Source organism: Octopus sinensis, linkage group LG9 (genome assembly GCF_006345805.1).
Source record: "Octopus sinensis linkage group LG9, ASM634580v1, whole genome shotgun sequence".
NCBI classification, from domain to species: Eukaryota; Metazoa; Mollusca; class Cephalopoda; order Octopoda; family Octopodidae; genus Octopus; species Octopus sinensis.
This window is the reverse complement of record NC_043005.1, coordinates 91,694,643-91,712,279: the sequence shown is the minus strand read 5'-3', so window position 1 is coordinate 91,712,279 and position 17,637 is coordinate 91,694,643. Positions and strand designations below refer to the sequence as shown.

Genomic DNA, 17,637 nt, shown 5'->3' with positions numbered 1-17,637 from the left:
GACGACCTACCATTGGCCATGCTGCATCCACACTAAAGTACATACAGAATTATATTCAGGTACTTATATTTTAACAATTTTAATGTCTTCAATGCAATGCTTTTCTTAAGGATTGTTGAGAAGAAATAGCCATCTTCTCACTCTCATCCCAGAAAGGTGTAATATATAAATTTAAGAACCTGTGTATCCTCTATTGTACCTTTAATGCTTACTTTTCATCAATGTTTTCCCAAATAGGCTTATCTATGTGGTGCAGGCTAAAACATGTCCTGTGGCTAAAAAGTGTTTCCCAACACTATTCCATGGCATACTGGGCCATGGCATATTGGGTAAGTTTTTTTCAACTGTAACCTCTAACTGACAAATGTTTTGTGAGTAGACTTCAATACATGGAAGGTACATGAAAGCCCATTGAATATGCATGTGAGTATTTCTGCATCCATATCTTTTGTCTGAAATTTATCTCTTGTCAAAAGTATAACTTAGCACTTCACTAAACAGAGTTCATTGAAATAGGTACAAGGTTTAATATGGCTGACTAAAACACTTGGAGGTTGTGCCTCGATATTCCAGTAACTAAAACCAGTAAAGAATTTTTTTTAAATGTGTTCTGTAGAATATCATTCCTAAGCAATTTGTTTGTAATATGATATTCTTTCCTTCTTTTCTTTCATTTGAACTGGAGTCAAAGTTATGACAATTTCTAATTGACTTAATACAAGTATCATTTCCGGCCAGTTATCCGTGCAAGTGTTATTCTCCCTACAGAGAAACAAGATTTCAGCAGACAGGTCTTAGAAAATACCAAACCAAGAGGGAATGTATTTCTTTATACATAGTGGAATTATTTCTGCTGTGGGAGGCTGAAGACTAAGGTAATGTTCTTGTTGGTTTGCTTTTCTTAAATAGGATTGCAGCCATGTATCTATGTTGGCAGAGCAGGAATGGCAGATTTTAAACAATCTTTTATATTTTTATTTTTACTGATGGTGATTAGATCAATTCCATTTACTAAGAAAATAATATCTGTAGATCACTACTATAGATCTTCTAGGATACTTTCTTTCCCATAATTGAAGCACTGAAAGCAGATCTAATGATGAAACCTAACAAGATGTATTATTTGAAAACAATTAAGTAGATTCAAAGCTAGTTTTGACAGACGATATTTGATTTTATTAGAATATTCCTCTTAAGACATCAAAATATATGACTCACATAATGTTTGTCTTGCTTCTACCTGGCATTCACTCTGACTCTTTACTGAAAATTATATGTTTGAAATAACAAGATCTGATCAAAGGATTGTGTGTGTGTGTGTGTGTGTGCACGCACACATGCGCAAGCACAAAAAAACAAAAGGCAAACTTACTTGATTTTGCTGTACTGTTTGTTTTGAAGTGCTTGGTCTCTTTGAAGAACTTCCCAGATCTGGTGCTGTTCCGCAGTAGAAAGATTATCCACACTTAAGCTTAATTCCATGATCTAATATTCAGCAATGACATTACTTGGATTTTCCTTTTGGTTTCTTATTTTGTTCTATGTAAAAAAGAATTTGGTGTCAAGTACCTTCAAGGGAGATTTAACCGATATTGTATGTCAAAGTTCCATAAAAATTCAAAGCAGTTGAGCATCCATGAGAATCCCTTAACAGTAATCCTTGGGCACTGGGATATGTAAATAATCTCCAAATATAAAATTCTTTCACAAGTGATATGTTCAAGTAAAGAATGCACAAAGATGTTGAGGCAAGTTGGTGGCTAAGGCAAGAAACCACTGGTTCATATTGAAATGTATGAGGTTATTAAAAGGCTGGAATAAAAAAGAGAGACATTGTTAAATCAAATCAACATATAAATAATATTGACAAGTTTTGAGAGATAGTTTTCAATGAGAATACAGATAAAATAGATCACTAATCAAATTATTGCAATTTATGTAAAGAAAAAAATGAAATACTTAATGAAAATACTGCAAGAGAAATACATAGCCAAAGATAAACCTCTGTACTTGGCCTTTGTTGACTTGGAGAAAGCCTTTGACAGGGTCCCCCTGACCCCTTATCTGCTAGTCAATGTGGAAACTAGTGGTTGGTAAGAGATGTACAGGGATGCTACCATTGAGATGAGGATTGGCAATGAGTACAGCGAAGAATTCAGGGTACAAGCAAGGGTTCACCAAGGATCGGTGCCCAGCCCCCTCTTGTTCATCAAAGTCCTCCAGGCAATAACAGAAGAATTTAAAACATGCTGCCCCTGGGAGCTCCTCTATGCTGATGACCTTGCTCTTATTGCTGAATCACAAGAACTAGAGAAGTTCCAGGTATGGAATTAAGGTCTAGAATTGAAGGCCCTTACAATTAACCCAGCAAAAACCAAAGTCTTAGTAAGTATAAAGGCAGACAAATCACAAATCCCTTCAGGCAGATGGCCCTGCTCAATCTGTAGAAAAGGTATATGTAGAAACTCCATAAGATGTACCCAATGTAAGCTTTGGACACATAAAAGGTGAGCAATATCAGGGGAAGGTTAACAGGGAAACTAGCTTTTGTATGTGGAAGATGCACAGGTACAATAAACACTGAAAATGTGCAGAAAATAGACTCCATCAACTGCTGGAGGGGTGGGGGTCAAGCTAGAGGTAGTAGATAGCTTCCATTACCTAAGTGACCAAGTCAGAAGTGGAGATGGATGCTCTGAGAGCATGGCTGTGAGAATAAGATTAGGCTATGCGAAGTTCAGAGAGCTCTTACCTCTGCTGGCAACAAAGGGCCTCTTACTCAGAGTGAAAGGCAGATTTTATGATGCCTGTATGCAAACAGCTATGCTACATGGCAGTGAAACATGGGCTGTGACAGTTGAGGGCATGCACAGGCTTGAAATAAATGAAGCCAGTATGCTTCACTAGAGGCGCAATGTCAGTGTGCATGTTCGACAGAGTGTAAGCATCTTGAGAGAATGGTTAAGCATAAGAGGCATCAGATGTGGTGTATAAGAGAGATGACTGTACTGGTATGGTCATGTGATGCGTATCTATAAGGACAGCTGTATAAACAAGTGCTGGTCTGTAACTGTGGAGGGAACCTGTAGTAAAGGCAGACCCAGGAAGATGTGGGATGAAGTAATGAAGCATGATCTTTGAACTTTGAGCTTCACAGATGCAATGATTAGCGACCAAGAACTTTGGCGATATTCTGTGCTTGAGAAGCAGAGTGAGATCATAGTCATGACTGACACTGGTGCCATGTAACTGGCACCCATGCCGGTGGCACGTAAAGACCACCTTTCGAGCATTGGGCCTTTATGTGCTAACTGAGCATGTTGGTAGAGCACTGACAAGCTTTTCACCTCCTTGAACACCTGCCAGTGTTCACCTATACTACATGCTGTCTGGTGCAGAAACAGGACAACAATGTACATTGGAGAAACAGCACATAGCATGCTCTCCAATGCTCCAATTTGTTTACCAATTAATAAGGTTTAATAAGGTCTCGTGAACTGAAAAAGAGAGTTACTTAATAGTTTCATGTTGATAATCTTGTAGAATTGTAGAAGTAAATCACCAATTGTTGGGCATGGCTAAATGAAAAAGTATGGCATGGGCTATTTGGTACTAGAAACCTGAAAATGCTATAACCAGCTTTTAGGTTTCCTGCATACACACAAACACACACACACACACACAGCTTATACTTGTTTCAGTTATTGGACTATGATCATGCTAGGACACCGCATTGAAAAATTTAATCAAAAGAAAACAATTGCTCCTGGTACTTTTTCTTTTTTAAAACTGGTCCTTATTTTGTTCATCTCTTTAGCATACTAAACTCTTCCTATGCTATTCAATGTTATGATACTTCATCTTAGAAACAAATTAAAAACAAAAATATCATGTGAAATAAACTTACATCTATTCACAACAACAAATTTTGAAATAAAACAGATAAGAGTTTTGCTTTGCCTTATACACCTGTTAAATAATAAAATTATCTCCAAGTTATATGGACTCTCTTTACCACATATATTCTGGTTTAAGAATAAGTACAGTGTATCCTTGCATATCATATGATTAAAAAGGTTGGCTATAGGAATGGCATCTGGACAAACAAAATATTTCCTTAGAGCACCTATCCAACTCATGGCAGTAAGGAAAAGGTAATACAGAATAATAATGATGACAATGATGATGATACAGATTCTTGATAAATCATCAGTGTACTTTAATAAGTCTTATCTAAATCATCAATATCCATAAATTAATTCCTCTTCACAACTTGATACTGTCTTGATACTTGAATCTTCACAAAATTCTATTTGGTTTTCAAAATGCTCTTTAGACATTACTGCATAACAATGTATGTGTACTTTGCTTGCTTGACCACATATATTAGCACAATTTTGGTCTCTTTTATGTATATACATTTTATGTATATACATTTTATATATATATATATATATATATATATATATATTGATTGGTTGTGTGTTAATGAACATCTAATATACAATTTATTTGTAAATGAAGTGCTAGGTATTCATATGTTGTCATAAACTTTTGGTGTAATTCTCATGATACTGATTTGTAGTAGTAAATTCTCAGCCTCTTAGTTGAATTCCCATGTTATTACCAATTTATTTACATTACTAAAACCCATGGGAAATGCATAAATGTCAGTAATTTCTGATTTTAGCTAGATACAAGAAACTATTAAATGTTCTTTCTGTGATGGCCATCTCCTCTGAAAATACTTTAGCTACTGGATAACTTCCATTTTAAAAGAGAAAATTGCCTGTTTATCATCAGATGCCCCCTCTATTAAACTGACAAAAATCTAACACATACAATCTTTTTTGCCTTGTTTAAAAATGAAAATGGTAATGCGAAATCAAAACTTGATAATTTTCTCCCTGTTTCAGTTTTTCTTCATAATTGCTGTTATCACTGTTAGGAAGTGCATCCTGTGGATATTTGCAACAGGATTTGAAAGAGCTATTTTGTGGGTGGATGTATTTCAAATAAAGCTAATATCATACATTGAAACCAACATTAAATGTGTGATTTTAGCCAGTGATTTAAATATTCCCAGGGTCAAAAGCAAGACAGAACTTCTATTCGGTTTAGACACAGGAAATCTTTACAACAATATTAATAATAATAATGATGATGATGGTAATAATAATGATAATAATAATAATAATAATAATAAATTTAATAAAAACACAAATATTGTACATTTAAAATATTTTTCCTGAAAAGAGAAGAATTAAGAGAAGTGTGTCACACGCACATATTTGTGCACGCACACACACACACACACACACACACACACACACACACACACACACACACACACAAAGTGAGATGGGTAAAAACCATTTGAATGGAAATTAGCTCAATTGTACCAATATTCAGCAGTCGTAAAATGTGATGACATTAGAGATAAATGTCAAGTTTGGAGTTAAATGTGACATCATCTCTCCAGTTCACTCTAGCAGAAATGAAAACTGCACTGTTCACCTAAGACAGCAACCTCAATTCTGATATTCAATATTTTAACAAAAGATTAAAACAATGGGTGATATTAGAGCCAACCCTCTCAAAACAGTTCGAAATTCAGATATCTTTGAGTATTGTTGTAAATTATAGTATTGATGATAGAGATGGTAGTGTGATGTGATTTGATATTTTCAAGCTGTTTTCTTTTTTTAGCTAGTGAAGTGAAAGGAGGCATTAGAAGTTGATATTTTATCAAGTTACACAACAGACTCCTTTTAGCTCACTGAAAGGCAATTCTGAACAAGAGAAGCCAAAACAGCAGATGAGATTTAAACAATAAAACAGGAAAGTCAATTACCAGACAAACACTGACTATCGAAAAACCAATTTTTATCAAAGGTTCAATATACAAAACAAAAAAACAAAAAAAATTACTGAAATGTTCAGCTGAGATATAAAAGTAAAAATGTCTAAAAAAGTAATAAAATAGCACTTTTTTTTTCCATAAATGAGAACAGAAATTTATCTTGCTAAAATCCATAGAAATTTGTTTAATTGGATCTTGTATGATCAGATAAGCAATCTAAAGGTTTGATAAATGAAGCTACAAGAATATTGTTAAAGTATCTTCATACACACTGACAGATCAAACAAAAAGTTAAGTTGAAATATTTTCTGCCAAATCAAAACAAAAATATATTTTTCTTTTAATTACCACAATCAAAATAATGTGTGTTTTTTTTTTAATGACACTGACATTTTAAAAGTAAACAATAGATAACGTTCCTAAAAAAAAGAAAAAGAGATAAGTAAACAGAGAGACTTGGTGTGACAGTCTTCACCCCCAACCTAATCTTTACCATAGTTACTTACCATCCCTCCTCTCACCTATTCCCCCATCTTTCACTCCCTCACACACACTTGCACCCTCCCACTCCTGCTTCCTTTGTCCTCACTCCCTTCTACTCACCTCATGCTTTGACATCTTATCACCACCATTTCAGCTCTTTCCAACTCCAATTGATCACTCCCACCCTCTCTTCTAAATGTGAATAGTCATGGAACTCCTCCACAGTAAGAGACTGGATCTGCTCCAGACCCTTCTCTCATACCCACCATCTCCTAGAATAAAGCCTCTCCAGGGCTCATAGTCTTGCAAGCTGCATGGTGACCTCACTAGTGCTGGTCCCCCCCCCCGCCCCCAAAAAAGCACCCAGTACATACTGCACTGTGGTTAGTGTTAGGAAAGTCTTCCAGGTGTAGAAACTGGAGCATAAAGCAGTCCTTGACCCCCATCAAATCCTGTCAAACTGTCCAGCCCATGCCAGCATGGAACACAGACACTCAAATGATGATGATGATAATGATCACACACACACACACTCACATACACAAACAAAGTAGTGTATCAAAGTGGTTGTTGTGATGTATCTGGTAGATTAGCAGGGTAAGCTGTAAGCTGCTCACTTTCCTGCTTTCAGCTTTTTACTGGTGGCTAGCAGTTGAATGAGTTTTTCATTGTCAATACAGACTTTCTAGTTACAAGCTTCAGATAATAATCTCTTGTGGTAACACATGGTGAGTGAGCTCCTTTCGATCTAGGCCATACTTATAAAGGACTCAGATATAAGATACAGCATGTGAACCCACCAATGTGTGAAAACATCCATCAGCAAACTCCCAGCTCTGGGTGAAATAGTGACATTGCTCAAGTAGTTACTGCAGTCAACCTGATACCAAACACACTGGTTCTACCTTTCCTTTAGATATTATCAAGAAAGCCATAATGGAAATTCTAACATTTGGGTAACCCAAATTCTCTAGATTTTTGCCCAAGTTCATTCCCCAGAGAGAAAATTTCACTTACAAATACTTTGAGAACAACAGTTACCAGTTACAAACATTTGGAGTTGTTGCTGATGGTGGGAGAGGTTATTAACTATCTTCATTACCATACACTGATGACTTCAAACCAAACGGTGTTCAACCAGTAAGGTGGTGTCCTGACACTGTTCACTTGCTTTACTGAGTGTTTGAGTGTCGTGGTGGGAAAATAGGACACTTCCTGATAAGTGAACAGTCATAAACACACTACACAACAACGTCAACAGAAAGAGCAAAAGACCATTATTCAGAACTGGGTGCTGGAATGTTCATAGGGTGGCAAACAACCTTCAGATTGTTGTCAACAATATTTGTAAAACAGTCACCATAAACACTGAGCACTCCCACAGCTACACTCCAAGACATTATTTTAAAGAAACTAAATTGAAAGCAAAATGCATACAAAATTTTCAATCATGTGTAATGATCTGAACATAAGAACAATAATAATGTAAGTCCTCATGTCAACACAAGCCTTGTAAATGAAAAATGTGTTGACAGAAACTACATATGTGTGTGTGCGTGTGGATGTATATATCTGCAAGTATTAGCGTCATGTATGCATGTGCATCTATTTTTTATTTTTTTAGTGTGTGTGTGTCTTCATACACACATCTATATTTATACTATGCTATTTATATTATGTAAATTTTTCATGGCCTCATTTTAAATATCTATACATAGTATACATGTTTTCAAATTGACACATAGTTAAATATGTTGGCAGGTGTATTTAATTAATGTTAATTAATTTACCAACAGGCAACCTTGAGTATTGATATAGTATAACATATATGTCAATATATAGATTTATACAAAACATTTACAGCTCTGTACTTTAATAAATTAAATAGAGGTATATAGTGCACTCACCTGGATTATACATGATAATATGTTGATAATTTAAGTAATAATTAATTAAACACATTTGCCACTATATTTAAGTATGATTTGATTGGAAAGTGTGTATACAGAGTTAAATAAGGCCACGCAGTATAGCAATCATAGTTATAGTACATACACACACACAAATTCACTTATCAAATTTTTGCAACCAATAAAAACTGTTATTCAGATTTTTAACTACAACTGTAATTTAGTATTTCGGCATCTACTTCCATCAGTGAAGCTTTCTTACATCAACATCAAGATAATTTTCTTTACTGGTTGAATCACCTTTCAGGTAAGATTTGAAGTCCCAGCCAATAAGAATATATGTTTACACATCAGCCTGTGGGGACATTCTGAATGGCAGGCCTCCCTAGAACTCTACTTCAATTTTTTTATTATTAGTGCATACCACATGATGATAAGCCATGTCTCATGTGGCTTGTTTCTGCCCATGCTCAACACACACACACACATTTATATATTAGGTTGAGTCTTAAACAATTTCCAATTTTGTGAAACACTTTTACTCATGAAAGAATTTTATAAAGAATTATTTTCAATTATTATTATATTTGTCATTGTTTTGAATGACCTCTTACCATTTATCATGTAACTTTTTGATTTCTCTCAAGTAAAATTCACCTGGCTTCAACATACATTTTCACCTGACCTTCTTAGGGAAATTCTTTCTTCATCAGAGCATTTTGTAGAGAGTGAAAAAGATGGAAATCACTTGATGTAATGTCTGGTTAATATGGTGGATGGGGTAGAACAGACCAGCCCAGATCCAATATTTTATCCGGCTTGATTCTTGCTGAATGTGGTCTTGTGTTATTGTGGAGAAGCACAATATTTCTCCTACTGACGAGTGCAGGGTATTTTCTTAAAAGATTTTCAAGCAGATGTTGCAGCTGTGCAGAATATAAGTCAGCATTTGGTGTTTGACTGCGGTCTAAAAACTCAAAATGAATGATACTGCAGTGATCCCACCATATACACAACTTCCTTCGATGGAGCTCAGCCTTTGGAACAAAGGCATCAAAGCAGATGGGGCTTGCAGATGATGGTAGACTATTGCTGGAACTTGGCTCATGATCTTCCTGAGGTCCAACACTCAAAAAAAATCATTCAAATGCAGATTTATGGAAAATCAGGCATAAACTATGATGTAATTTGTTTGTAGAAATTTTTAAATTTTTACTAGTTTTTCAGTAGAATTTTAAGAAAACATTCAAGGTTTGAAAAAAAAAACAATTTCTATTTATGTTTGTATGTTATGCATTGTTCCCCACAAGTTGTTTTATTGAAAAAACAATGAAATTCTATGGATCCAGCATCTTAATACCTTGACATCATCATCATTTAACGTCCGTTTTCCATGCTAGCATGGGTTCGACAGGGTCTGGGAAGCCAGAAGGCTGCACCAGGTTCCAGTCTGATCTGGCAGAGTTTCTACAGCTGGATGCCCTTCCTAACACCAACCACTCCATGAGTGCAGTGGGTGCTTTTTACGTACCACCGGCACTGGTGCCAGGCAAGGCTGGTAACGGCCACAAACGGTTGGTGCTTTTTACATGCCACCGGCACGGAAGCCAGTCATGATGAAAATAAACGGATCTCATTTTCAGATTCAGTACATCAAAGAAAAAAAATCACTAGATCAGAACCAAAATCTTTGACAACAGAGAAAAATTTTTTTTTGTTGGCCTGTGTTATTTTTTAATCCATGGATCAACATGAAGTAGTGCTTGAATCCTATAACCCATAAGTCATAGAACCATTAATCTAGGTATCTAGAAGCATTAATCTAGGGTAAGTTATATCATTAGATGTGATTTCTCTCTCAATCTCTCAGCAAACAATCCACAAGTTAATGAAACCTACATCTATTGACTAGGGATGCCTTTCCTTAAGATGGTCAGTCTTATGACCCCACAGCACTTCTTCGAAGTGAACTGGACGATAAAGTGTTAACTGTCACAGTCATGTAAACAACACCATTATTGATGGCCTAGCAACTCACTCACCTGTAATGCCTATATCACAGTACTGTGATGAAATCCATTCAAACATTTATTAATGCTGGTTTGAAAAGAAGAAAAAGAAAGAAAGAAATCATATTTGACAAACTGAAACAAAAGGTTGATTATGTATTCACCATAAAAAAAACCTGCTACAAAGCACCAACTAGAAGATGTGAATTAGAACAGAACTTTATCAATGGCCTATTACTTGTGTGCCATAGCTATAACATCAAGAATAGGGTCCCATGTGGCAAAGTTAACATTTCCACAAAGAAATTGCTCAAACTAAAAAAGATTACCTAGCATGTAATAATTTATTTTCCAGCCTGTTCCTTATTCTATCAGACTCTTTTGGCCAAACCACAAAGTTAGAGGGATGTAAACAAACCAACACCCACTGCTGAGTGATGGTGGTGGTGGGAACAAATACAAACACACGCCAGGCTTCCACACAGTTTCCATTTAACAAATTCATTCACAAAGCATTGGTAGCTCAGGGCTTTAACAGAAAACATTTACCCAAGGTGCTGCACAGTAGGTTTGAACCCTTGAAACCAAGCAGTGGCAAAGGGAGCTTCTTAACCATGCAGGCATGCCTGCTTTTTTTTTTCTAGTGGTGGCCATGAGATAAGAGGTTTGCTTCCCAAACAAATGGTTCCAGGTTCTGTTCCACTACATGGAAACTTAGGCAAGGGTCTTCTAGCATAGCCCTGAGCAATCAAAGCCTTGTGAGTGGCTTTGGTAAACAGAAACTGAAAGGTCTGTTATATATATTATATATATATATATGTATATATATATATATACAGCCAGCAGGGTAGCGTCATTTGAAGGCTAAAACAATGCGAAGCGCATTGTGACCAGCGATGTGTAGCAACATCTGATAGCCTGGTTGGTCATGGTGATATATATATATATATATAATTAGTGTGTGTATATGCATGTGTGTTATTATCTCCATGACTTGAAAGTTGTAAATGAATGATAGTTGCAAATGAGTTTCACTGTCAAACAACTGGTCTCCTTCATGTCTAATATTATGTGAAAACATGCCATCATGGGGAAATATTAACTTACTTGATAACATATGAGAGTTGATGACAGGAAGGGCAACCAGCTGTAAAACAAATTCTGTCCAACCCATGGGGGCATGGAAAAGTGGATGATGACGACAACGATAGACAAAATATTTGAATTAAATATCCTGATGGGTTTTCTTTTCACATTCACACACAAAAATACACCAAAAAAATTTAAAATACACTGTGATAACTATTTCATTTTGAGAATTTTATTGTTGGAAAATATTAACTCTGTCATATAGGATACTGTATAGCACAAATTCTAGTTTTATGATAGAAAAGTAGCAGGCATTTGAATCAAATATTCCTTGAGACTGAAAGTTACCTGAACACAAAATTTGACTTTTGAATTAAAGAAGACAGACACCATCTAAAAATACAACTAATAGCTGTTCCTCTAATCTGTCAAGTGACCTCAAGAAGTTTTGATTGAAGTCTAACCAGGAAGCTACAGGTAGTAATTGCAGCAAAACATAACCCCCAAACAACTTGAGGAATGTCACAGCAAAGAATTTATGAATGATTGGAACTCCTTTTACAAGTATTGTTTAAAATTGTAACTTAGCAACACGTTAGTAAACTGGAGAAATAATTAGTGAACACTGTGTAAAGCAATACTACAAAAATGTTTTGCACTAGCACCATTAAGCATTCTAAGTAATAGATGACGAAAATGGTGTTAACACTCAAATTAGGTTAAATATAAATACTAGAAAAATTAAAGTAGGTGGGGGGAGGGGCTAAGCTGTAAACATAACCTGATTCAATCAAACTACATTTGACAACATTAGATAATTAGTTGAAATTATCACAGATAACATGCAAGTAAACTCTTGTTGCTTGGCAACATGACTTGGTGTTAGGAACCTTCCCATACAATAATCGGTTCGGTTTTAGAATTTTGTTGTTCATTTTAGAGTTTATTTTACTTTTGGTATTCCTTATATGAGTTGTACATTTCTAGAAGTTTTTAATATCACCACAGCTTTACAACATGACACTTATTAATATCAATACTGTATTTTCTAGCATATAAGTCAATATAGTATATATATAGTAAATATAAAAACATTGTGACTATTTTTCTGAATCCAAATGCATTTCACATGGAATTTTAAGTCTATCAAAGTCATCTATATACATATATATATACATATATATACATATTATATATATTGTGTATGTGTGTGATGATAAGCTTCTTTCAGTTTCCATCTACTAAATCCACTCACAAGGCTTTGGTATAGAAGACCCTTACCCTAGTAGGACTACATGCAATGGAACGGAACCTGAAACCGTCTGAAGCAAACTTCTTAACCACACACCATCTGTACCTAGCCATATATTAAATACAAAGTATGTTTAGAATGATCTCTTTTTGCATTACCAAGTTTATTTATTTTCATTCCATGAAAGCACTTTTTTTTTTATTGACCTTTCTAGATTTAACATAAATTTCTGAAAGTTTAAAATATTGCACAACAATTAGTTTGTTTACTACCTGTAACTTGAGCAAGGTTTAGAATGACCAGGTGTATCCAGATATTTATATGAATTTTTGGATGCAAGTTCTAATGCCAATCAATCAACTACAAACTTCTTTTAAGTCATACTGATGAAGCCATTGATAGAAATGTGCTTGGTTATTGAATAAAATAAATAACTTTAACACAAAGTTTCAACTACGACATCTAGCACTTCAACAAACTTCTAAGCAATTCCAGTACTTCAAGCACACCATCTGGATTATACAGAGAACAAATAATTATATATGTGAACAGTATTTCTAGATTTCCTGCAGGAATTTAAGAATAATAGTTCTGAATGATATAAACATGAAAAGGTTAATTTAAAATATGTATAACAAGTCAACTACACATGAGTCAATGTCACCAATTAATACCAATGTTTCATAACTATTCAGTGGTGTCTGTTCTATAGAATATTATTAGGTAATTAAGGTGACATCTTAGCTGCTACTTATGATCAAACTCATATGTTTGTGTAGGTTTCTTTTGTGAAGTGTTAAATATTACTTTCAAGGTTAGTCAAACACTACAGGTAAATTACCAGAACACAAAAAGATTTATCAATAGGTGATCGTTTCAATATTTGCATGAAATGTTGGCACAGGTGTTTACACAAATTCCTTTAGTCTCTAACGATAGCCACTCAAATGTTATTTTCAATCAGCCAAATAGAATAAAGAAACTTTCTCAGAAGAAATGAAGCACTAGATTAACTTTTTTGGTAGGTTAAGAGTTCAATACTCAATACACAACCTTTGTTGTTTGAAACAGATAAATACTTTTACAACACAACACATATATACATGTCTGTGTTTCTGAACAGGAGCAGCACAAAAACCACATTTTTTCTTTAATTAAAGAACATAAAAACACAATACAAACTAAGTCTAACTAGATTTAAGTCAAAAATATTTTCTTAGGAGACAAGACATGAAAATATGAACAAAAATAATCATTCTCATACAGGTCTTTGGTAGATTTTAGATACTGATTTCTATTAAAAATTTACACCAAGTTGTAGATATTCTTTAGATTGAGAATATTTGTAAAGACAAAGTTACTTACATTTCACAATAATGGCAGTGTATTAGTAATAAAATGTTGAACTCTTCAGTAAAACTGTAAGACAAAATGTAGTCTGGAAATTAGAGATGATTCAAAGTCTTTAACTTAATAATGAAATTCTACTTAAAACAAAATGAATAATTGAGTAAACAACTTATTTTCTTCTTTTCGCAAATGATTTAAATACAAAAATGGCAAAACCCATAGCCTTATTTGTCAAGTAGTATGTAATGCCAAGGTAATACACGGAAAAATAAAGTTTCACGGAACAATCTAATCAAGAATGCCTTCAATGATTTGTTCTAAATCCATTTTTCCATGCCAGTATGGGTTAGATGAATACTTATTATTGAGTTATTATTTTATAGCCAGGTACCTTTCTTTTTTGCTAACTCATGCCTGTTTTACAAAGAATCTTTTTCATGCTACATCTGCAAAAATGCAGAGATGGGGAATATCAACACATCCCCATTTTTACTCGGGTTGTTTCATGTAAATAGTCATACAAACATGCAAACACACACACACATCAGGCTGCCTGCAGCTTCCATGTACCATTTCTTTTCACAGGAAATTAGTAGGTCCAAGGGTACCATAAAAGACACTTACCCAAGATGCAATGCAGTAAAATATAACTCAAAACCACATGGTTACAAAATGAACTCCCCCTCAATCTTTAATGATTTTTTTCTACACACAAGAGCAGAGAGTTGCTATATATTAGAGTTAGGTTACACAAATTTCTAGAACTCTTTATTTTTTCTTCTTAAAACTATTCAACAGTCAATCTGAACGGCATGTGATGTAATCACACTTGCGTTCTTGTACATAAGAGATTAATATAATTATGCGAATGTTTGAATGTTACAGAATATAATTACTTCCAATTAATATAATTATCAGAAATGTTTTGATCAAGTGTTTCCTCACTGTAGCTAATCTCCATGTGTTTAAGCTCTCACTCACAATTTAACAATTTGGCTCAGAAAATACAGCTTCCTGCTGTATAAAACAATAAACGTACAATGCATATAGAGGTGCTGAACTCCTTGCAGTTCTCCACTTCTCACTTTAACTCTTTGGCTACATGGTTAAATTAAGTTATACCCCAAAAAATAGAATTAATATTTTCTTTTTCTGCAATACTTTTCCGATATTCCCTGTAGGTGCAGTTTTCATAGTCACTCCAAGAAGTATTTAATTCTTGCTCTATAAAGGTATAGAAGACCCTTACCCTAGTAGGACTGCATGCAATGGAATGGAACCAGAAACCGTCTGATGGAGTATATGAAAAAAAAAAAAATTAAGGAAATCAGAAAAATTGTCTTTTGTAAAAAGTATTAGTGGAGGCTCAGTCCCACTGTGCGGCACCTTGGGTACCACTGTGTGTCTCTGCTTCTTGCAGCATAAGGAAAGGATTTTCCAAAGCCATTGGTTAAAACCATGTTTAACAGTAATAAAATATCCACTTTCCATATTCAAAATAGATTAAACAAGTTTCTCATTACTTACACCAAATCAATAGGACAACTTGAACTCATCACCACAAGATAAAACATTTGTTAAACCTTCTACGTGCTGTTGTTGCAATTTATTGCCCACAAGTTTTCTCCTCTGTAGCTACAGCCGCATTTTATTGCTTTGAGAAGGGTGCTTAAAGTAAAACATATTACTACCTTTATTTCAGGTACTTCAAAGGTGTAAACCAACTACTTTCAATTCAGAAAGAGGGCAAACTTCCGTTTTCTGATGCCATTTTCCTTATTCATACACTAACCACAAGTAATCAAGCTTTGAAATCAAACTTAGTTTGTTTTTTACATTTTTTACTGAATGAAAACATTCGCTCCTGCATTTGAAGCTTTTCTGGAAGAAATCTTGTTAGACTAACTCAGATGATGATTTTGAAGGATTTACTCAGGCAGATATTGATGGTGAAATTATTTGAGGTGATGATGAGGATGTAGACTGTACTTAGGAGTTATATTGAGAATGATGTACCAAGTGGATATTATCATCTACGGTTGATGGATTTAAGGAAAGTACTGGCCCCAAGGGGGTATATTTCTGTGGGGTAACTCTTTTGTCTATTCCTTAATGCATTACATAATTTATTCTTTCTTTGGTTTCAGTTACTGGACTGCAGCCACGATGGGATAATACCTTCAATGATTTAGTCAATCGTGTAACTTAGTGGTTTGACAAAAGAAACCAACAGAATAAGTATTAGAGTTGAATTGTTCCACTAAACCCTGCAAAGCAGTGCACCAGCATGGCCACAGTTCAATAAGTGAAACAAGTAGAAGATATACATACACACCCAAATAAGCTGTCATACAGTTTTTGTCAACTAAATTTAACTCACAAAGCATTGGGTGACCTGAAGTTCTAGAAGACAAAGTTCCCCTACATTGGGTCCAAAACCTGAAATTATGTGGTTGCAAAGCAAATTTTTTCACTACAGAGTCATGTCTGCACCTGTGAGGAAATGTAAACTTAATACCTACAGATAAGATATTCTCTACAAAAACCATTTTACAAGACAAAATTCCATTATTTTATATTGATTTTCCCCAGATTATTTGGTCAGGTTTTAGAAACGGTGAGGCTGATGTTGCCAAATGCTTTAAATACCATCAAATTGTTAACCACTCAAGTAGAAAAAAAATATTGGCATTTATTAAAAAAATAGGTGAGTTTGATTAAGTTCCAATATTTTTTTTAACATCAGAAATAACTGCTGTACAGTTCAATGTAGAGATTTTGAAAAAAAATATTAAGAGTTCACCTAACATTATTCTTAGGCCAAGCAGACAAGAGAGGCAAAGCTAGATGTTTATGCTCTGCCAGGCTTCTTCAATAGAAGTACATACAACCTTTGTCATAGCTTGCTGCCTATTTTTCTAGTCACTGTATTTAATTTTCGCTGTGGTCATTTCTGATGCTGAAAACATTAGAAATAATCAAAGTCAACATTTTATTAATTAAATATATGGTCATAGTCTCTTTATGATTATATTTTCTTATAGGCTAAAAAGTAAAGTATCTTTCTTTGCAAGTACAACACAATGTGCCTTTCAGATTAATAAACTAGTATGAATCTTTAGCCATTGTATACTATTAATTTTTTTTTTTTTTGATACATTAGAAAGTAGATTTTCTAATAGAAGATGGAGTATGTGCACATGAAGCAACCTAAATATATCACTAATACATATTTCATTGGCACTCAGTCTAGGAATGGTGACCCATTTCAGAAGAAAACAGCAGAACCAATTTACAGTAAAACATGTTCACAATTCATCCACTCATGGCATATCCTGTCCCCATTCATCTCTCTGCATTTCCTGAAAAAATATAAAAAGGGGTCAGAAATGACAATGAACACTGAGCTTTCTTCTACAACCACCGGTTCACTGAATCTGTCCTCCCACTCTATCTCATTTCTACAACAATTCACAAACCACAAATTAAACATTTTGCCCAGTCCTCTCTCTCCAGAGTTGCTTTCCTCAAGAACTGCATGCCAACCAGTGTGTTTCCAGCAGGTATAAACCTTCAGAACTTTAAGCCAAACATCAGTCACAACAACCTACCAAAGACACATGAGCAGGCATCCTACTATAACTAAACATTTCTTTTTTTTTTTTTTTTCTAAACATCAAT

At 34.6% G+C, this 17,637-nt stretch overlaps 1 protein-coding gene across 33 annotated transcripts in view; it reads right to left on the bottom strand.

The window, feature by feature from the left end:
* The window catches only part of LOC115215841, a 342,340-nt gene that overhangs the window by 259,625 nt on the left and 65,078 nt on the right, over positions 1–17,637 (bottom strand). For all 33 annotated transcript variants that reach the window (XM_036506128.1, XM_036506141.1, XM_036506110.1 and 30 more), the window contains one exon: positions 1,373–1,812. In XM_036506128.1, the coding sequence (XP_036362021.1) occupies positions 1,373–1,482 (110 nt within the window). In that variant the 5' untranslated portion in view covers positions 1,483–1,812. The remainder of the gene's footprint in view (positions 1–1,372; positions 1,813–17,637) is intronic.